General features: G+C 44.4%; 1 protein-coding gene across 3 annotated transcripts; it reads left to right on the top strand.

The window, feature by feature from the left end:
* Window positions 1-1,435: 1,435 nt before the first annotated feature.
* CUNH1orf159 (chromosome unknown C1orf159 homolog) lies at window positions 1,436-18,807 on the top strand. Of its 3 annotated transcripts, XM_055615142.1 has the most exons (12): window positions 1,436-1,704; window positions 6,606-6,715; window positions 8,043-8,091; window positions 8,717-8,896; window positions 9,061-9,154; window positions 11,508-11,583; window positions 14,824-14,919; window positions 15,242-15,307; window positions 16,828-16,962; window positions 17,265-17,290; window positions 17,385-17,415; window positions 18,706-18,807. In XM_055615142.1, the coding sequence occupies exons 5-12, from the start codon at window positions 9,083-9,085 to the stop codon at window positions 18,801-18,803; spliced, it is 600 nt and encodes a 199-aa protein (XP_055471117.1). In that variant the 5' UTR covers window positions 1,436-1,704; window positions 6,606-6,715; window positions 8,043-8,091; window positions 8,717-8,896; window positions 9,061-9,082; the 3' UTR covers window positions 18,804-18,807. The 3 variants fall into 3 exon arrangements, with proteins under 3 accessions (XP_055471117.1, XP_055471118.1, XP_055471119.1); XM_055615143.1 differs by lacking the exon at window positions 8,043-8,091; XM_055615144.1 differs by lacking the exon at window positions 14,824-14,919.
* Window positions 18,808-18,820: the final 13 nt, after the last annotated feature.

The following is an 18,820-nucleotide window of genomic DNA, read 5'->3' as shown; positions in this document are numbered from 1 at the left end:
CCAATAGTGGTCAGCTGGGAAAATTGAGCCACTGAGAGTTCAAATCTCCAAGCAGACACTCAGGATATTGTAGAAAGCCTAGATTTTACAAAAACCTTAAGCTTTGGGGGGGTTTTGTTTATTTGTTTTCTGTTTTATTTTTATTTTTATTTTTTTTCCGAGACAGGGTTTCTCTGTGTAGCCCTGGCTGACCTGGCCTGGCTTTATAGACCAGGCTGGCCTCAAAACTCATTCATCTACCTATCTCTGCCTCCCTGACTGCTGGGATTAAAGGTGTGTGCCTCCACTTCCGGCTATGAAGCTTTAGCTTTCTGAGTGTTCTCCTTGAAGGAGCTAGCCAATCAAATCATCCCAGGGTGAAGGAATGGGGGAGCTGTGGGAGTAGGTGCATTAGTATGTTTCTTCTCCCTCATCCCCACTGCTTAGCCATTGCTCAACGGATGCCAAGTCTCTGGGGCGCATACACACATAACTCCCTCTCCAAATATTTGCCAGAAATACTAGAGGTTCTGAGGTAGCCCAGAGGAAGTCCAAAACACCACAAGCAGAAATTCTACCTATCTTAATGCTTTTTATTTAGAAAGACTTGAGCCCATTTTACCACGGTCCCATCACCCTGTGCCACTGTAGTCACTGCAGCTGGCTAAAAAGGCCCGCACCTCTAACTCTGAATTCTTAGAGCCGCTGAACCTTAGAGGAGTTTCAAGGAAAAGTAAATCGTGGTGGCCCAAAGAATGCTGAGTTGTCTGACCTGCTCTACCAGATCAGAGAAACTGAGGTGATGTCAGTATCTGGGAAGTGAGGTCATGTCAGTTTCTAGGAAGAGTGGAGAGCTGGCGCTTGGCAGTGACAATGCACTGGAGGCCGGGGTGAATAACCAGTCCCGATACAAAACAAACCCTGACGCTCTCTAAACTTTATTCAAAAGCAACTGTGGTATATACTCTCATGCCCTCTCCAGGTACTGCCTAGTGGTTCAGCACCACTTCAGAGACACCACAGAAAAATTAGAAAGCCCAGATTTTTATAAAAGGCTTAGTTTGAACTTTTAAGTGTTCACTTTGAAATGGGGTCAGCCAATTAAACCATACGTTTTGAGTGAGTTTGAAATGTATCTGCCCCATCTCAATCACAAACTAGGGCCAGTTAAATAATCTCAAAGGTCACCGTGGCCTTGATTGGCAGATCTGAGCTCCTTCAAGTTGCTCTACTGGCGACCTTCCAAGAGACCGACTGTGGCCGGCCTCCTAACAAAGACTAAGATGAATGGTCGCCGCTAGGAATATTGGAGAATGTAGTCTTTTCACTTCCTCCTTTTCCCTTCCCCTCCCTAGGTTCAAGTCATTTTGGACTACATTTCCCAAGCAGTGCGCCGAGTACAAACGAGCTTCACGGAGCGAATCCCGGACAAACGCACTTGGGTGAGGGGGTCGTTAGGAGTTGTAGTTTTTTTGTTCAAAGCAGCACCCGCCGACACGAGCGGGGCTGGACCAGAGACTACAAGTCCCAGGGGGCGCTCGCAGGGCGTTCGCTAGGCGGCCGGTACGAAAGAGGAACCCGCCTGGTGTGTGGTGAGGGCCCTGCGTTGACGGAGGTGGCTTCTGCAGCTAAGCTGTAAGGCTCCAAGTAGACTCCAGGACCGGCCTAATGCCTAGCGGGGCATTGCCCGCCTTGTCTGGCTGTCATTTTGTCAGCGATGTGGCGGTACGGTTGGAGCCGGGAGCGGAGCATGGTGGTTGCGCGAATGGACAGATGGAGGGAGGGGAGTTTGAAAGGGAAAAATGGACTGCCAGCTGAGGTGCGTTGGAGCAGAGCAGGACGTGGGAGCTGCTGGACTTCCGTTGGTCTGTTGGTATCATGAAGTGGTCGAGGTTCGGCCACAGCATATGGTCTTGAGGACTTTGCTGTGCGAATCGCTTTATCAGCGTGTAACATTTCCTACCGTATTTCGGCTTTTGGCCTTTGCAATTTCTTCCCACAACTCTGTTCTTACTGAATTCTCTTCTCAGTCGGCCTATTAAATTTAAAGGTATCGAAGTTGGCCTAGGGTTTTGTTTTTGTTGTTTTGAGACAGGGTCTGGCCATGTAGCCCTGCCAGCCTTAAACTTGCTAACATCCTGATTCTATTGGCTCATAATTTTGTTGGGTTTTCTTAGTATTTTTATAGTGTATAGAGAAGGCAGAACTAAGGTCTTTTTATCTCTGTGTGTTTTTTGTATGGTTGGTTTTTGTTTTTGTTTTTTTTTTTTACATTTTTTAATTTGTTGTTGGTGTGTGTGGGGTCGGGGTGAGGGGGATAAGAGTCGGGGGGAGGGGTTGAATCTGGACCATCTCATATTTTGGGCTCTGACTGTGCAGCCCCTGCTTCTCCTTTACCATAAATCCTGCAAGAAGGCCATGCCAGCTCACATAGTTTGATGATAGGTGCACTTGATAATTATGTTAAGAGCTACACAATAATATGAGTCCGTTTTTAAGTTTAGAAGCTTGTAGAAGAAACTACAGATCTGGATTGTGTAGATAGTTCCCCCTTCCTCCCCTTTCTGTCTCTCTCTCTTTCCTTACTTCCTCTTCCTTTCCTTTCCCCTCCCTTTCCCCTCTCCTCTCCCCCTCCCCTCCAGTTTTTTGAGACAGAATTTCTCTGTAGTCCTGGCTGGTCTGGAATTCACTCTTTAGACTAGGCTAGGATCAAAAGCACCCCCCCCCCCATAGTTTCTTTATTTCTATATTTTTTTATTGTAACCCATTGAGTTCTATTAATGCTGTGTGTTGGAATGTTAACTGTTCTTGTTTGCTTGATCTTGCACAGTAGCTATGGCTTCAGTGAGTTCATGTGTGCCCAGCAGTATACATTAGTCTCCATCCTCTGGCTTTGTTTGTTTGTTTGTTTATTTTTGTTTTTCCAGACAAGGTTTCTCTATGTAGCCTTGGATGTCCTGGACTATGTAGACCAGGCTGGCCATGAACTCACAGTGACCTGCCTGCCTCTGTCTCCCTGATTACAGGAGTGCTGGGATTACAGGATTACACTGCACTGGGCCTTTAAATTCTTTCTTTCCCCTTTCCCACAATCTTCCCTGAGCCTTGGGGACAATAGGGTTGAAATAGATGTCCTGTTTAGGACTGAGCACACATTTTTAGTTCTTCAACCACCAGATAAATTACTTTATTTACTTTTTTATCTATATTTGTTGAGGCAGGATCTCACTGTGTAACCAGACTGGCCTTGAATTCATAGAGATCATCCTGCCTCTGCCTCCAAAGTGCTGGGATTAAAGGTGTATGCTACTATGCCTGGCCTCTATTTTGTTTTAAGGGAGAATACTGTAGTATGTAACACTTTATTCTTTGGCACATGTCAGTATGTTATATCGCTACCCAAGACCAGATGGATTCCATTCTTTTGACCTGGATTCCTGAGAGGGGACAGTTAGGATATTTTCCAGTTTAGTGTTACCAGAGAAATGGGAGGCCCAACCAACTATGAGGGAGAGATCTGTCTTCAGTGACCTCCAAGGCTACTAGGCCTTTTTAAACTACCTAATGATGAGAATCAATCTCAAAAGAAATTGCATTTGAAAGTCATCATCTGCTACATAGAGAGTTTGAGGCCAGCCTAAAATAGATAAGACCACACACATATATACACACAGTGCTAAGTGTGATCTGTAAGCACATGCTTGTAACTCTAGCACTTGGGAGACAGAGGCAGGAGTTGATGTTGAAGGGGCAGCCTGGTCTACATAGTGACAAAGTGCGTTCCAGGCAAGCTTGAACTTCATAATGAGATCCTAATTCAAAAAATAAAAAGGTTCTGGGGAGATAGTTCAGTTAAAAGTGCCTGCAGAGGGTCTAGAGAGATGGTTCAGAGGTTAAGAACACTTGCTGTTCTTTCTAAAGGTTCTGAGTTCGATTCCCAGTAACCAAATGGTGGCTTATAACCATCTATAGTGAGATCTGGTGTGCAGGCAGAATGCTATGTAAATAATAAATAAATTTTTTTAAGTGCCTTCAGAGCAAGCAGGAAGATCTGTACCCACATAAATACGAGGAATGGAGGCAGGTGAATGTTTGAGCTCATTGACTAGTCAGCTTAGCTGAGTCAGTGAACTCCAGGTTCAATCAAAGATTGGGTAGATGATTTAGAGGGTAAAATGAATGTGTAAGCTTGAGAACCTGAGTTCAGATTCCCAGCCCCTATGTAAAAACCAGGTGTTGGGAGGTGCATCTTTATATCCCAGTTTGAGTGGATAGAGGGGAAACTGGCAGATTCCTGGGGCATGTTGGCTATCCAGCAAAAGTGATGAGGTCCAGGTTCAGTGAAAGTTCCTGTCTCAAAAAATACCATGGAAAGCTGAGCATGGTGATGCGCCTTTAATTCAAGCATCTGAGAAACAGGCAGAAGGATCTCTGTGAGTTTAAGGCCAGCTGATCTACATAGCTAGCTCCAGGACAGCCAGTGCATACAAAGAGAGACCCTGTCTACAAAACAAATGGTGGAGAGCGATAGAGGAAGACACCTACCATCCGTCTCTGAGCACCACATGTATCTATGAGAGAGTGAAACTATATATACAGGTACCACACAAAACACCAAAATAAGGTGGAAAGTGATTAAAGACAATGTTGACTTCTGGCCTACACACACTTCTAAATATGTGGGAATGCCACATATAACAGAAAAGAATATATAGGCTATCAGTGAGATGGCTCAGCAGCTTAAGGCACAAAACTGAGTTTAGTTCCCAGGACCCACATAGTGAAAGAAAAGAACCGAATCACATGTTCTCTTCTGACCTCATGCATGCCATAGCAGGTATGCATATATACACATAAACAAATAATCAGATTTTTACAAATTATACACAGAACTATTGAACCCGTGAAATGGCTTAGTGGATAAAGGGTTTTACAGCCAAGCCTGACAACCTGAGTTTGATCTCTGAACACACATGGTGAAAGAACTATTCTCTGACCTCCACATATATGCTGTAGCATGTGTTTCATGGCATGTGTGTGCATACTTATGTGCACATAAACAGCCACACTAAGTGAATAAGTACGTGTTAACTGCTATATCTAACTAGTTGGGAGACAATCTAATTAAAACACTTAAAAGATGTGAAAAGGCACTTCAATAAGACATACATATGATCCAGGTATGGTGATGCACTCTTATGGTCCCAGCACAGGAGTGGGCAGGCAGATCTCCGTGGGTTCAAGGCCAGCCTGGTTTACAAAGCAAGTCCAGGACAGCCAAGGATACACACAGAAAACTTGTCTTGAAAAAACTAACAACAAAACAAAACAGATATACATGTGACTAATGACACGAAAAGATGCCAACCATTACTGGTCAGGGAAATGCTGATGACAAGATACCACTATGTGCCCACCAGATATTGGTGAGGTTGCAAAGCCTTTGAGCCCTTCTACTCTGCTGATAGGAAAGTGAAAAGGTACACTATATAAAAAAAATGTTTGACAAGTTAAACATTCCTCTCTGATTCAGTACAAATTTGCCAATGAGAAATAGAAATACAAGTTCACAGAGTGTGTGCTCAAGGACCTATGATTTCCAAAATAGTAGAATCAATTCAGGAAACTGTCAGCAGGTGATAGGTAAAGGAAATGAGGTACAGTCACATAACAATGACATAGTAATGAACAAAATACACATAACACCACATCTAAAGATTCTTGGTACTGAATGACAGGAACCATTTGTTATATTTTCTAATTATATGAAATTATAGATTGCTTTGCAGTAGGCAAGGTCAGCTTGGTTTCCTGGGGCTGTAGGTTGAGGAAGGGACCCATAGAAGGCTCCAATACTGCTATCTTTTTTTTTTTTTTTTTGGTGCAGTAGTGGTGGCCTCAAAGGTACGCAGTTTTCCAGAACTCCCTGACTTAACATATTTTGAGTGGATATGGTTTATTGTGTGGAAATTATGCTTCAGTAAATTTGGCAAGTAACATAAGACAGTGTTGATTGAAATGTTGGACTTTTTTAACTTGACCTGGGCCTAAGGATTGCTCTTCTTAGAGTGAGCAGAAGGGTCTGTTTAACATCTGGGACTTTTCTTACAGGGTAGAGAATTATGTTCATTGGTGAGCAGAAAATTCACAGAAAAGTTGAAATTTGATTACATCCTATAGTTGAGGAGTGACCACACTATGATATGAATATATTTCTAAGAAGATCTCACACTTTAGATGGAAGAGTTAAATCAAGGACAGAATGTGTTTTGAAATTCTGCATGCGTTACTGAAACAAAGAAAAAAAGCATGTATTAACGAGTGCTAGAAAGGCTGTGGATAAGGCTTTCCAGGTAACTCCTGCAGGCCTGTGCACCACCTCTTTCCCTTGCAGTGTGGTTATTTTCCTGACATCCTGGCTTAAACCAGTATAAAGTGAATTACAGTAGATTCCTGTTTCCCCTGCTGATAGAACTGGAGCTATGTCATCCTGAACCCCCATGGATCATGTGGAGCCACATATCCTTCCCCTTGGTCCTCAACTGGGGCTTCCCACTGCTCTAAGTCAGAGAGTATATAGTTCCTTATTTTTAGCCTCAAACTGAAACTTCTCTGTGTTCTCTCAGAGTTCTTCTACCAAAGCTCAGACTACTATTGTTCCAGAACTGGAGATACCCAGCTTCTCTGCTACTTCAATGCTGCAATGGCCTCTGCTAAGTAAAAAATCTTAATAGAGGTAACATATTATTATTGTTGTTTTAACATGTTTATTATTATTATTATTATTATTATTATTATTATTATTATTATTTGCGACAGGATCTCATGGTGTCTTGGGTTGGTCTTGAATTTACTATGTAGCCATACTACTTTTGATCCTCTTGCCTTCAGTTCCCAAGTGTTTGGATTACAGGATTACAGGTGTGCACCACCACACCAAGTTATATTATAATGGAGATAAAACTTAGGCTTTGTTCATGCTGCACAAGTACGTTATCAACTGAGCTACATCCTTAGTCTCTTAAGAGGTAACTTTATTTGTGGGTTTGGGTCTTTTGCCTTCCTGCATGTCTGTGTACCACATTCATGCAGTGCCCTCACAGGCCTTACCCCCATGGAATTGGAGTTACAGACAGCTGTTATGTCGGTGATAAGAATTGAACTCAGATCCCCTGGAAATGCAGCCAGTGTTTTTAACCACTCAGCCATCCCGCCTGGTTTTGTTCTTTGAGATAGGGTTTCACTCTGGCTTGGAACTCACTAGGTAGACCAAACTGTCTTTAAACTCACAGAGATCTCCCCACCAAATTAATTCTTTATTGTTGTTTGTTTGTTTGTTTTCTCTGTGTAGCCTTGGCTGTCCTGGAGCTTGCTCTGTAGACCAGGATAGCCTTAAACACACAGAGATCTACCTGTCTCTGTCTCCCCAGTGCTGGGATTAAAGGTGTGTGCCACCACTGCCAGCCAACTTTTTTGTGTTTTAAGAGATAACCTTTATGGTAAAAAATATTCCTCAAATCTTATCTTGGACTGATTGATTTTTAAGTACCATCTTGTGAGTTAACGTAAGTTTGTTGTAAAAGGGAGATGACTAAGTCATCTCTATAGTCAACACTATAGTTATAGTGTTCTTAGTTAGTGGTTAAGAACACTTATTTTTGCAAAGGACCCAAGCTGGGTCTCTAGCAACCACATGCCAGCTCATAATTATCTACAACTCCAATTCCATGGATCTGATGCCCTCTTCTAGCCTCTGTAGGCACCAAGCAAGCACACATGTGATATAGTTAAAACATTCATGTAAAATAAAATAATCTTTGAAAAAAATTAAAAGGGATGTGGACATAGTTCATGTGTTTACCTAGGATTCACAAAGCCTTGGGTTTTGTCCCTAGCCATGTATAAATCACAACATGAGCGAGATGGAGAGATGGCTCAGCAGTTAAGAGCATTGGCTGCTCTTTGAGAGGACCATGTTCTATTCACATGGCAGCTTGCTTCTGTAATTGTTACAGTCTATAACTCTAGTTCCAGTAGATCTGATTCTTTTCTGGTCTCTGCAGGTGCCAGGCATGCTCATGGTACACAGACATATATGAGGACAAACACCATGTATGTTAAAAAATATTTTTTTTGTTTTGTTTTCAAGACAAGGTTTTTCTGTGTAGCTCTAGATGGCCTAGAACTAACTCACTCTGTAGACTAGACTGAGTCTGCCCTGGAACCCAGAGATTCAACTGCCTCTTTCTCCTAAATGCTTGGATTAAAGGTGTGTGCCACCGTGATTGTTACTATACATTTATAAGCTTGGGTATTACTGTGGACCATGGTTTTACATGCTCTTGTTTTCCCAAGTTCATAAACACTGTATCACTGAGAATTCCCAGTGAACCCATGTCCACTCCTACCTTCTAGCTACCCACAAGGAAACCAAATCTTTTTTTTTTTTTTTTTAAGATTTATTTATTATTTATACAACATTCTGCCTGCACACTAGATCTTACTATAGATGGTTATGAGCCACCATGTGGTTGCTGGGAATTGAACTCAGTACCTTTGAAAGAACAGCGAATGTTCTTAACCACTGAGCCATCTCTCCAGCCCCTGTCAAATCTTGTTAGTAGTGCTTAAGATGTGATTAGGGGCCTTACTAGGACAAGTGTGTGTGTGCATCCTGGAAAATTAGAGGTACAGTGGTCTTGCTTTCAGAATCCTGACAACATGATGTTTTTGGCAGGAGCACAAGGTCATCCCTCTCAATCAAGGCTTTGCCCACTTGTCTTGATTCCTGAGTTTTGAGCCCTAAAACTAAGGTGTGCAGTGGTCAGGTCTCTGAGGTCCCCACAGTCCTGTCTCTTCTGACAACTGATCCCCCGGTGAGGAGCCTATATCTGTAGCTCTCATCCTGGAGGGACAGGTAAGGGTGCTTTGACTACATCATTGCTTCCCTGAAACATTGCCCCACCCTTTCCATTAAAGCCCTGCCCTCCCTCCCTTGATCCCTACCCTCCCAGTTATGCCTCTCTCAGCCCCACCCACCCTTACCAGTACCTTCTCCATGCACACTTTTCTGTCTTGCAGATCTCCCTGTCAGCTCCCCAGCATGGCAATGCAGTATCTCATGCTTTTGGCTGGTCTTCTGATGGGAGGTCTGAGCAAGTCTACAGAAAGCAAGGTGGGTAATCCTGTGCCCAGTGACAAGTTGAAGCCCCCTCAAAGACAATGGATCTTTACCCCATAAAAATCTCAGTCTTTGAACTTAAGGTCTACTGATGTTAGTCTAACCTGATAGAATCCCCTTGGAGTCTACTGCTAGGATTGGAGGTGTCTGAACTGTACCTATCACCTGCTTTGTTCTGCTTTCTAGAAGTTTCTTTGCCAGACCTACTTTTTGCTATAGCTGACCTAGAATCCCTGCAGAACCACTCTCCAGTGCTGCCTCAGTTGTTGCTTACTTTGGAGAGCTAATGACTGGTAGGCACACATGGTCAAACATACTAGTTCCCACCAGAAGTAGTTGAACATAGCCCATGACACTCCAGTAGGCTGAGCTTTGCTATATCAAATGGAGGTGCCATTACTCTGCTCTCCAAGCCAAGCAGGATGGGGCCTCATTATTTGGGGGTAATGGTATAGAGAATCCCTTACTGACTTGGCCAAGGATAATGAGAAGGATGGCTTGTGTACAGGGCCTTGATTCTTCCCATGGTGCTGTGGATACTCCCCTGTGTCCCTGTTACCCTTTAGACACTCCTTACTATTAACCAAGCTTAGATCATAAAAAAACAGAATTACCAGGCATGGTCATACAAACATGTAGCCTTTTCCCTCGGGAGGCTGAGACAGTAGGACTGAGTTATACAATGGATCCTTGTCCTTTTTCTTTTTTTCTTTCTTTTTCTTTTTTTTGAGATAGGGTTTTTCTGTCTGACCTGGAGTGGAGGTTGCTCTATAGATCAGGCTAGCCTCAAACTATAATAAACCAGGTTAGCCTCAAACTCAGAGTTCCAGAGTACTGGGATTTAAAGGTATGTACAACCACCTGGCTGGAGCCATGTGTTGTTTTTTTTTTTTTTTTTTTTTATTAATTTTTTTATATTAATCACAGGTTATTTACTTTATATCCCAGCCATAGAGCCATGTCTTAAAAACACAAATAAACAGGGTCAACAAGATAGCTCAGCAGGTGAGGGACACATACTGCCAAGCTTGATGGCCCCGTGTTTGGTCCCTGGAACCCACAGTTGAAGGACTCCCAAAAGTTGTCCTCTGAAGCTGGACGTGGTGGCGAAAGCCTGTAATTCTAGCATTCAGGGAGGCAGAAGCAGGCAGATGTCTGTGAGTTTGAGGCCAGCCTGGTCTACAAAGTGAGTCCAAGACAGCCAAGGCTTGGAAAAAAAAAAAAAAAAAGTTGTCCTTTGACTTCTGTGTACATACCCATACTCATATACACACAATAATAATAAATAAAAAAATCTGAGTATCATGGCACATGCCTTTGATCCTAGGACTTGGTAGGCAGAGACAGGTGGCGGCCTACACAGTGAGTTCCAGGCCAGCCAAAGCTACATGATGAAACTGTGCCTCACAATAAAACAAAAATAATAATAATAAATAAAATTTAGAAATTAAGAATAGGGAAAAGACAAACTAAATATAAGTTTTACATTTCTCGAGAATTTGTTTACCTAGGATGCACAAAGAAATAGGGACACATGTATATTTATTTATATTGGGTTTAGGGAAGAGGGGTGTTTCTAAAAAAGTGTGATTGGACAGAGGGTATAATCTGATGGTCATTAATTAGAGACCTAATCAGGCTGCTGTTCAGATTCTTGTTCCTGTAACTTCAGAGACAAGGACTTGCCCTTTCAATACAGGGAGGGCACTGCTCCATGAGGGCCTTAGCCTGTCCCTGTCCTCGCAGGTAACAGGCAAGAGATAGTCAAAGACTCCTTTTGGGCTCTCTCCAGAGTCTAAGTATTCAATTTTAGGGCAGTTTGTTCTGTGCCACACCATGCCATACTGTCCAAGGCCTAGGCCCCAGGCCAGTTCATGTAAGTTTATTAGTTCTTACCCTTCCTGGCATTTGAGGGACTAGGTAGCTAGTGTTGGACACACCTGGTCAGATTCTAGCCTTGTAACTTGGTGGCTTACTCACTCATCAAATGTTTACTGGCCACAGACTTTGCAGCTTAGACCCAGAACCAGTGGGAGAAGGACCTGTTGGGTAGTGATTCAAGTGATGTGACAGGAATCTAATCCAGATGGATAGGTAGATAGCCCCAGTTTGTATCAGTAACTCCCAGTTTTGATCTCTCTGTCTAGGGCTAGAATTTTCCCAGTGCTCTGCCAACATGGGCTGCAGTAGGAGTGGAGTGGGAATACTCACTTGTTGAAGGGATGTCACTTGACCCTAGAGAATTTGAAAGTTGTGGGTGATGAGAAAGATAAGGCCCTGTTATGACCAATGCTGTGCTTCATGAGCTAGGCACTTCCCACCTATCTCACTGATATCTCTCCTCCAGGCCCAGCAACTTGAGTGTTGTATGGATGTGGTAGACTTCAATACTACCTGCCCAAGCACAGGTCTGTGTGGCCCAGGTAAGCGTCACTGTTAGAAGTACATAGCAGACCAGTCACCCCGCCAGCCTCCCTAGATGTCTTTTACTCCTCAGTGGCAATATAGTTGAGAGAATGGTGGAACTTGGGATAGCGCAGACTGTGCCATTGTGCAAAGGAGGCCTACCTGGGCTTCCTTTCTAAGCAGCCTATCCATACCCTTGTCTAGTCCATGCAAGGACGCTTTGGAGGACATATTCTGTGAAGAGCTGAGGCACAGGAAGGAGAAGGTTCAGAGGAGGAGGGGGCATGGGGCTCAGAAAGAGACTAAGCCAGGATAGTGCTTCCAGGAACTCAGCAGCTTTTAAAGTATCTTTTAAAAGATTTATTTTTATATTATGTGTGAGTGTTTGCCTGTGTATTTATATAGATGGTGCATATATGTATATGTGTATGTATGTATGTATGTATGTATGTATGTATGTGTACCACATGCATACCTGGTACCCTCAGAATGCAGAAGAGGGTACAAGATTCTCTAGAATTAGAGTTATGGACGACTGTGAGCCTACATGTGGGTGCTGGGAACCAAACCCAGGTCTTCGTTAAGAATAGTAAATGTGGAGGCTGGAGAGATGGTTTGGTGGTTAAGAGGACTGCCTGTTCTTCTGAAGGACCTGGTTCAATTCCCAGCACCCACATGGCAGCTCACAACTGTCTGTAATGCCAATTCCAAGGAATCTGACACCTTCACACTAATACATTAAAAAAACAAACAGACAAGAAAAAAAAAAAAGAATAGCAGGTGTGCTTAACTACTGAGTCATCTCTCCAGAACCTCTTGCGGTATCTTGACCTTGGAATATCCAACAATGTCTGGAAGCATTTTTGGTCATCACAACTGGTGCTAAATGATTTGAGAAGGTCTAGCACCTGGAGGTGGAGGCCAGGGTGCTGTTGACTAGCCTCAATGCACTAGATGACTCTACCACAGAGGACAATCCAGCCTCAGTGTCAGCATACCAAAGGTGAGGTCCCTGATCCACAAAAGGTTCTAGGAGGCTATGAAGATAGGACTTTCTGAAAGCAGCTGACAGAGGTCAGGGCTGGTGAGAGAAGTCCAGCTGGTGAGGGGCATCCAGGAGAGGAAGACCAAAGTGAAATATCAGGACCATTCACTATTTTGGCCTGTCTTGAGGCAAGAAGTCTTTGTGGGAAAGAGATGACACAAACCCAGAGGGATTGTTAAGAGAAGCAAGTGGCCCAAAACATCGGTCGGGTACTATGGGAAGAGGACATGGACAAGATGTTGAGGCTGGAAGTGGGGCAGGGGTCAAGGTTGAGTGTGGTGACAAAGGGAAAAGGACATTTTTCTTTGGTGGGCAGAGAAAATCTGGTGATGCCAGAGGGCTGTCATCAGCCCTCTAATCTAAAGTTCTGGCAGCTGACCTTTCCTAGGTTTCTTCATATTAATGGAAATACCTGGGACCTTGCATCCCTTGGGGCTACAAACTGTCTTTGTCTCCCAAGGGCTGGATGAAGGCAAGCACTGCCTGTTCAGAATCTTTGTGTTAGGTTTTGTACTGAGGACTCCACGTTCCTTGGTCTTGCTTTTCGTAGACACCCATACCTCCAATGAGATCTACTCATGCCTTGAACTGATAAGAGGGGAAAAATTGGGCCACTGTAGGAGTCATTCCTCATTTTATGATTCCTGTTTGAGCAGTATTCTTCCACTGAAGTAGAACTGCGAAGTTGGACTTTGTTCCTGTGTGGTCGTTTGCCCACAGCATTGGCAGAGCTAGAATGCTGGCCCTCTTAGACCATTTATCCATTGCTGTTGGTACTATCTCTGCCACCACAGAAAAGTTTCCGTCTTACCTCAACCCTGTTCAAATCAGACATTAAAAACCATTGATTATTAAGGTTCAGTGACCCATGGTTTAGCTCTACATACTGCCCAATATTTGGCGTCTAGTACCCAGTCAACATATATATATAACATGTTTGCTTTTCTTCTGTGTTGGGGATGTTAGAAGTACAGGTATGCCCTGACCAGAGGGGAAACTATTCACTGCCAGTATAGGCTGGGTTACCCCAAGTATGTAGATGTGTCTTTGGTCAGTACCAATCTGGGATAGAAATTTGCCTTGATCCTGCTATAGAAACGCTAGGAAATGGCACAGGGACAACAGACAAACCTATGAGCACCTCCCCCCATGTAGAGGCCCAAGTGAGAGTACACTGCTATACTTATGACCTTGTATCCTGGAGGAAGTGATTCTGGTACATAGTCTAGACCTTCACATAGTACCTATTAATTTTAGGTTGGAATAGTCTCCTGAGGCATCCAGTAAAATGACTGCCTTAGTGACAGGCATCCACGGGAACTTGGTTGAGAGTGCTATGCTTCCTCTTGAGTTTACTTCTTTTTCTGGAATTGGAGCCTATGCCCTACAGACTTCCACAGCATGTTAGGGTTCTTGAGTTGAAAATTACCAATTCACTTCCAAAGTAAGGGGAACAAGGACTATTTCTAACAGGATCTCAAGGGCAGGCTCTTTGACCTCCCCCGCCCCCCAGGGGAGGAGCAGTCTGTTAGGCCACAGAGGAGGACTTTGCAGCCAGCCTTGAAGACACCTGATAAAACAGGGTCAAATGAAAGGGGAGGAGGTCCTCCCCTAACAGTAGACTTGGAAAGGGGCAGGGAGGAGACCAGGGAGGGAGTTGGGGAGGGGGAGGGAATGAGGGAGCGGGATACAGCTGGGACACAGAATTAACAAATTGTAACTAAAAAGAAAAATTAAAATTAAAAAAAAAAAGAAAGAAAAAGAAATTTAAAAAATGAGATAACTGTCAATTAACTAATCTTGACTATTGATGTGCCATGGAACTGGTGCAGGGATAAAACCCTTGTAATCCAAATTTTCTGTAACAATTCTTATTTCAAATATTCCTTGTAAATTATGAAAAAAATCTGTAACTTTAAGCTTTAAAAACAGTAATGGAAAGAAGCAAATAAAGGAAAAAGGTATGTGCCAGACACAGAGAAAAGAGTGAAATCAGAGGTCCAGGCAACAGTAAGGTATATCATGAAATCCAAAATATGTTTCTATGTACATAATGTTGAGTGTATATAACATGTTTTTCCCCAAGACAAAAATCATGTTAAGATTAAAAAAGAAAAAAAAAAGAAAATTACCAATTCACAATACAGAAAAGCTTGCAGAAGACAGAGCACCTTGACTTACTTTGGCTGAAAAACCCTGTCTTCTGGTACAGGTTGCTACAGGCACTGGAATGCAGATGGGAGTGCTAGCTGTGTCCGATGCTGGAATGGGACCCTCCCAACATACAATGGCTCTGAGTGCAGAAGTCGTATGTTTTTTCAAGCTCTCTTGCCCAGTTCCCTTATACTTCACAGGGGTCCTTATGTCCAATTTGGGGAGAAATCAAGGGAACCACTGTACTTGTCCACTCCAACGGCAAGGACAACACTCACCTTGCCCAGCTGTATTGTCTGTCAGTGAGCAGTCCCTTGGATTCCTCTCTGCGTGTCTGTTCACTGAGGACAGCTGTGGGTGAGAACTGCTCCTCGCTTTCTCATCTCTAACTAAGATGTCCCTTTAGGACATATGTGGAGGCCTCAGTAGGGTCTCAGGCATGGCCCAGGCCTCCCCTCAGTTCTGCTCTCCCACAGTCACTGGTCGGGGCATGCAGTTTCCCATGAACAGAAGCACAGGGACACCTGGACAGCCACATTTTGGTAAGTCTCTTAGCTCCTAAGTCCAGAACTGTGCCTGTGCCTGTGCCTGGGACCTGGGGCTGGGGCACATCATTAGAGTTGGTACTGGTACCAGTGTCTGTCCTGAAGTTAAATATTTTCTTCTAGGAACTCTGGTCAAGGAAAAGGTCTGTAGAGAGTCCAGTATCCCCTGGGGCTGGGGTCATTTGGCTTGGGTATGGGCATGTGTGGGGATGGCATGTGAGTAAGATACTTCATGGTCTCCAAAGAGCCTTAGTTAATAACAGCCCTCACTACTACCTAAGTATGCTTAGCCTTTGCCTCACTCCATGTCCACTCTGGCCCTCATTGCCCCATCCCAGCTGGCTGTTGTAAGATATAGGCCTCTGATGAGACTGCGAACACACAGGCCATATGTCCTGATCTGTTTTCAAGGAAGGGACAGGCCCTATCATCTGATGTTCATATCTCCAGAACCTTTAAGCCCACCTTAAATGAAGGCCTGGGGAGTAAAGGATGGAGGAATATGTCTGTGGTAGCAGTGTGGCCAGGCAAACAGGAGAGGGGACTGGGCCTGGTGCTGCCAGAGAGAGTATGTCCAAGGCAGAGGAACCCCATATGTCAGGGAGCTGGTCTGAGCTCCAGTACAGACTGCCTTTTCTGAGGTAACTGAGTCACTTTAGGGACACAATGCCCTGAGGTGAACACAACCTTCAACAGTGAAGGAGTCCTGGTTTTTTTGTTTTTGTTTTGTTTTGTTTTTCTTCTTCTTTCTGTTTTTTCAAAACAGCGTTTCTCTGTGTAGCTTTGGCTGACCTGGAACAAGTTCTGTAGACCAGGCTGGCCTGGAACTTAACGATCTGCCTCTGCCTCCTGAGTACTGGGATTAAAGGAATGCACTGCCACAACCCAGCTTAGAGGCCTATTCTGAGAGGGTTCAGTTCTTTCCCGGAGTCGTAGAACCCATTCCTCCTTTCAACCAGAAATTGCACTCCAAAAAGGTTCTGTTCTCAACAGTGGAAGCCAGTTGTACAGAACAGTGTTGTTTAGGGTGGGTTAGTATAGATAGGACCGTAACCATACCTTTTGCACAGTATCAATGAGATAGATCAAGGTCCACAGCATCTCAGTAAGAAAAATAGCTCCTATAGCTGGCAGTTAGACTGTTACGCCAACCACCAGCTCCCTAGTATGTGTTGACCACAAACAAATGAGATGAGCAGGAGGTGACTTCATGTATCAGAAGTGAGATGCAGCAAAAGTACCTGCTGCCAAGGCTGGAGGCCTTGACTTTTACTCCAGGCGGCTGAGCCAGTCTAATGGAGATAACCCAGGACCTGAAACTTCTAGAGCCTGAAATTAGCCTGGGTCAGGAAACTGGCTAATGTGTCCCTTATCTTGTGGCTAGATGTGTTGGGCTTGTGGAGGAGCCTGAGGGCACAGCCTTGCTCTGACCTATGGCTAGCACCTAGCAAATGCTCAGGTATGTTTGGGAAGTGGTGGGCACCAGGCTCTCCTGGCAGCTTTTGGTTTGTCTGCAGGGGGTCCTCATGTGGCAGCTTCCCTCTTCCTGGGGACACTCTTCATCAGCACAGGCCTCATCCTCTGTGTGGCTGGGTTCTTCTACCTCAAGCGCTCCAGTAAGCTTCCTGAGGTTTTCTACAGGAGAAACAGAGGTACTTTCTCCTGTGGCTGAATTTCCACCTGCCTAGCTTCAGGGCTGCTATCCAAAGTCTATCCCTATGCAGGGCCTTGGTGGTCCCCAGCAGGTACAGGGATTCCGCTGTGCCCATACCCACCAACACAGGGTGCCTTTGGGTGCTGTTGTAGCTGAAAATATGAGGTTGGGCCCTGCTGCTTAGAATTTCCCAGGTAAGAAATGTGGCTGTGCAGCTGTCCAGGCTCAGGGTGCTCAGGGCAGCACTCAGAGCTGAGGCAGCTGCTGAGCAGCAGAATGACATGGCCTTTTCTTCCCCAGCCCCTGTCTTGCAGACTGGTGAAACAGTAAGTAACCTGCCCAACTAGGCTGAATTGGGCTGAGGGTTGTGTGTACCTGTGCCACGCCAGCCAGATCTCACTCTGCCCTTTTCTTTTCAAGGCTTCAATGGTCCCCCTGCCACAGTCTTCAGGTACAAACTGCAGCATGTTATGGGAATTGGGTGGAAGGGTTTTACTGTGGGCCATCTTCAAAGCCTATTCTGTGGTTTATCCCCAGATATAAAGTTCCCTCTCTGGGACCTGACCTGCCTTCACACATTCTAAATAGACTGTCCCATAATACAGGGACAAGGACAAGTGCTCAGCAGGCTCTACTCTTCTTTCTCATCAACCCACATGGTTTCCATATGATCTCCCTTCCTTGGCATAGGGCTAGACTCCCTGCTTCTCCTGTAGCCATGTCTGGCTCTGCTTGAAAGCTGCAAGGAACAGGACAGTTTGTTCTTAAGCTGTTTTCTGCCAGGCCTATCTGAGCAGTTGTAACCTACTGTATAGAAGAGACCATGAGCAGAAAGGTTGACTGGCCCATGGTTACATAGCTACAAGTCCCAGAGAGGATATGCTTAACCTCTTTTCCCATCTCTTTGTTTTCACTGTGCAAAGGTCTAGAATAGAGAACCAGTGACAATGTTTCTCTCTTTTTGAAGATAAAGTAGTTCCTTGATGAAATTAGACATACCTTGTTCCAATTAATACCTGTCTCAAGTTCTCCAAAGCAGCCTTGTCCCCGAGGACCTTACAGGTGTTGTCAGTGACTTGTACCATACAACAAAATACACACACTGGCCTCTTGAAGAAAACTGTCCCTTGATAGTTCTTGGAGCCAGAAATTACGATGTGGGGGTGAGAGACATTCATTCCAAGTTCTGGTGGATGGGGAATCCCTCATGTCTCTTCCAGCTCTTAATATCTCATACCTCCTGTGGCTTGTCTCTCTTTTTCTGTAAAGAGGATACTAGTCATTGGTTTCAAAGTTCACCTGATTAATCTAGGATGATCTCACATCCTATCCTAATAGAATCACATCTGCACAGAGCTTTTTTCAAATGAAAAAAGGTTATGTTCATGGGCTTCAAAGCTCAGGGTATGGCCCTGTCTTTAGAGAGTGCCATCCAACTCGTTGTAGTGTATAATGCAGATATGGTTTGTGCTTTTGTCTTAAGGAATAGCTGGGCTTTGATCCAGGCCCAGGGCCTGAGGTGTGAGGTCTGGGGATCTAATAGGAAATAGGTGAGCTCATGGGAGCCTCCATCAGAAGAAACTGCCTTTGTACAAGTGGAGCATCACTTTCTTGTTAGAATAAACACCATACGTGGGCTTTGTGTCCTGTGGCTATTCACTATGCTCCTGAGAGCCAACAGCGCAGGCAAAGACCTGAACTTACCTATCTCTGACTCAACTTGTCTCTGACCCCATTTCAGTGAGGAAGCCAAGATACATCAGGCGCGAGCAGCACCCAGACAAGAATAGGAATCCTTCTGCCTTTTCCACAGTGGAGGCCCACATCAGCAACGTCTGACCTAGAGGTCAACTGAG

Source organism: Psammomys obesus, unplaced genomic scaffold (assembly GCF_907164565.1).
Source record: "Psammomys obesus unplaced genomic scaffold, mPsaObe1.curated_primary_1811, whole genome shotgun sequence".
In the NCBI taxonomy this organism is placed as follows: Eukaryota; Metazoa; Chordata; class Mammalia; order Rodentia; family Muridae; genus Psammomys; species Psammomys obesus.
Note: the sequence above shows the minus strand (reverse complement) of the source record. Positions and strands in the feature narration are given on the sequence as shown.

What these genes read in the sequence shown, in the direction of transcription:
- CUNH1orf159 (XM_055615143.1), top strand. Translation starts at nt 9,083, where the DNA reads ATGGCAATGCAGTATCTCATGCTTTTGGCTGGTCTTCTGATGGGAGGT. An exon ending in TGGCTCTGAGTGCAGAAGTC is followed by an intron (nt 14,920 to 15,241) that starts GTATGTTTTTTC and finishes GCTCTCCCACAG; the next exon opens with TCACTGGTCGGGGCATGCAG. An exon ending in TCTTGCAGACTGGTGAAACA is followed by an intron (nt 17,291 to 17,384) that starts GTAAGTAACCTG and finishes TTTCTTTTCAAG; the next exon opens with GCTTCAATGGTCCCCCTGCC.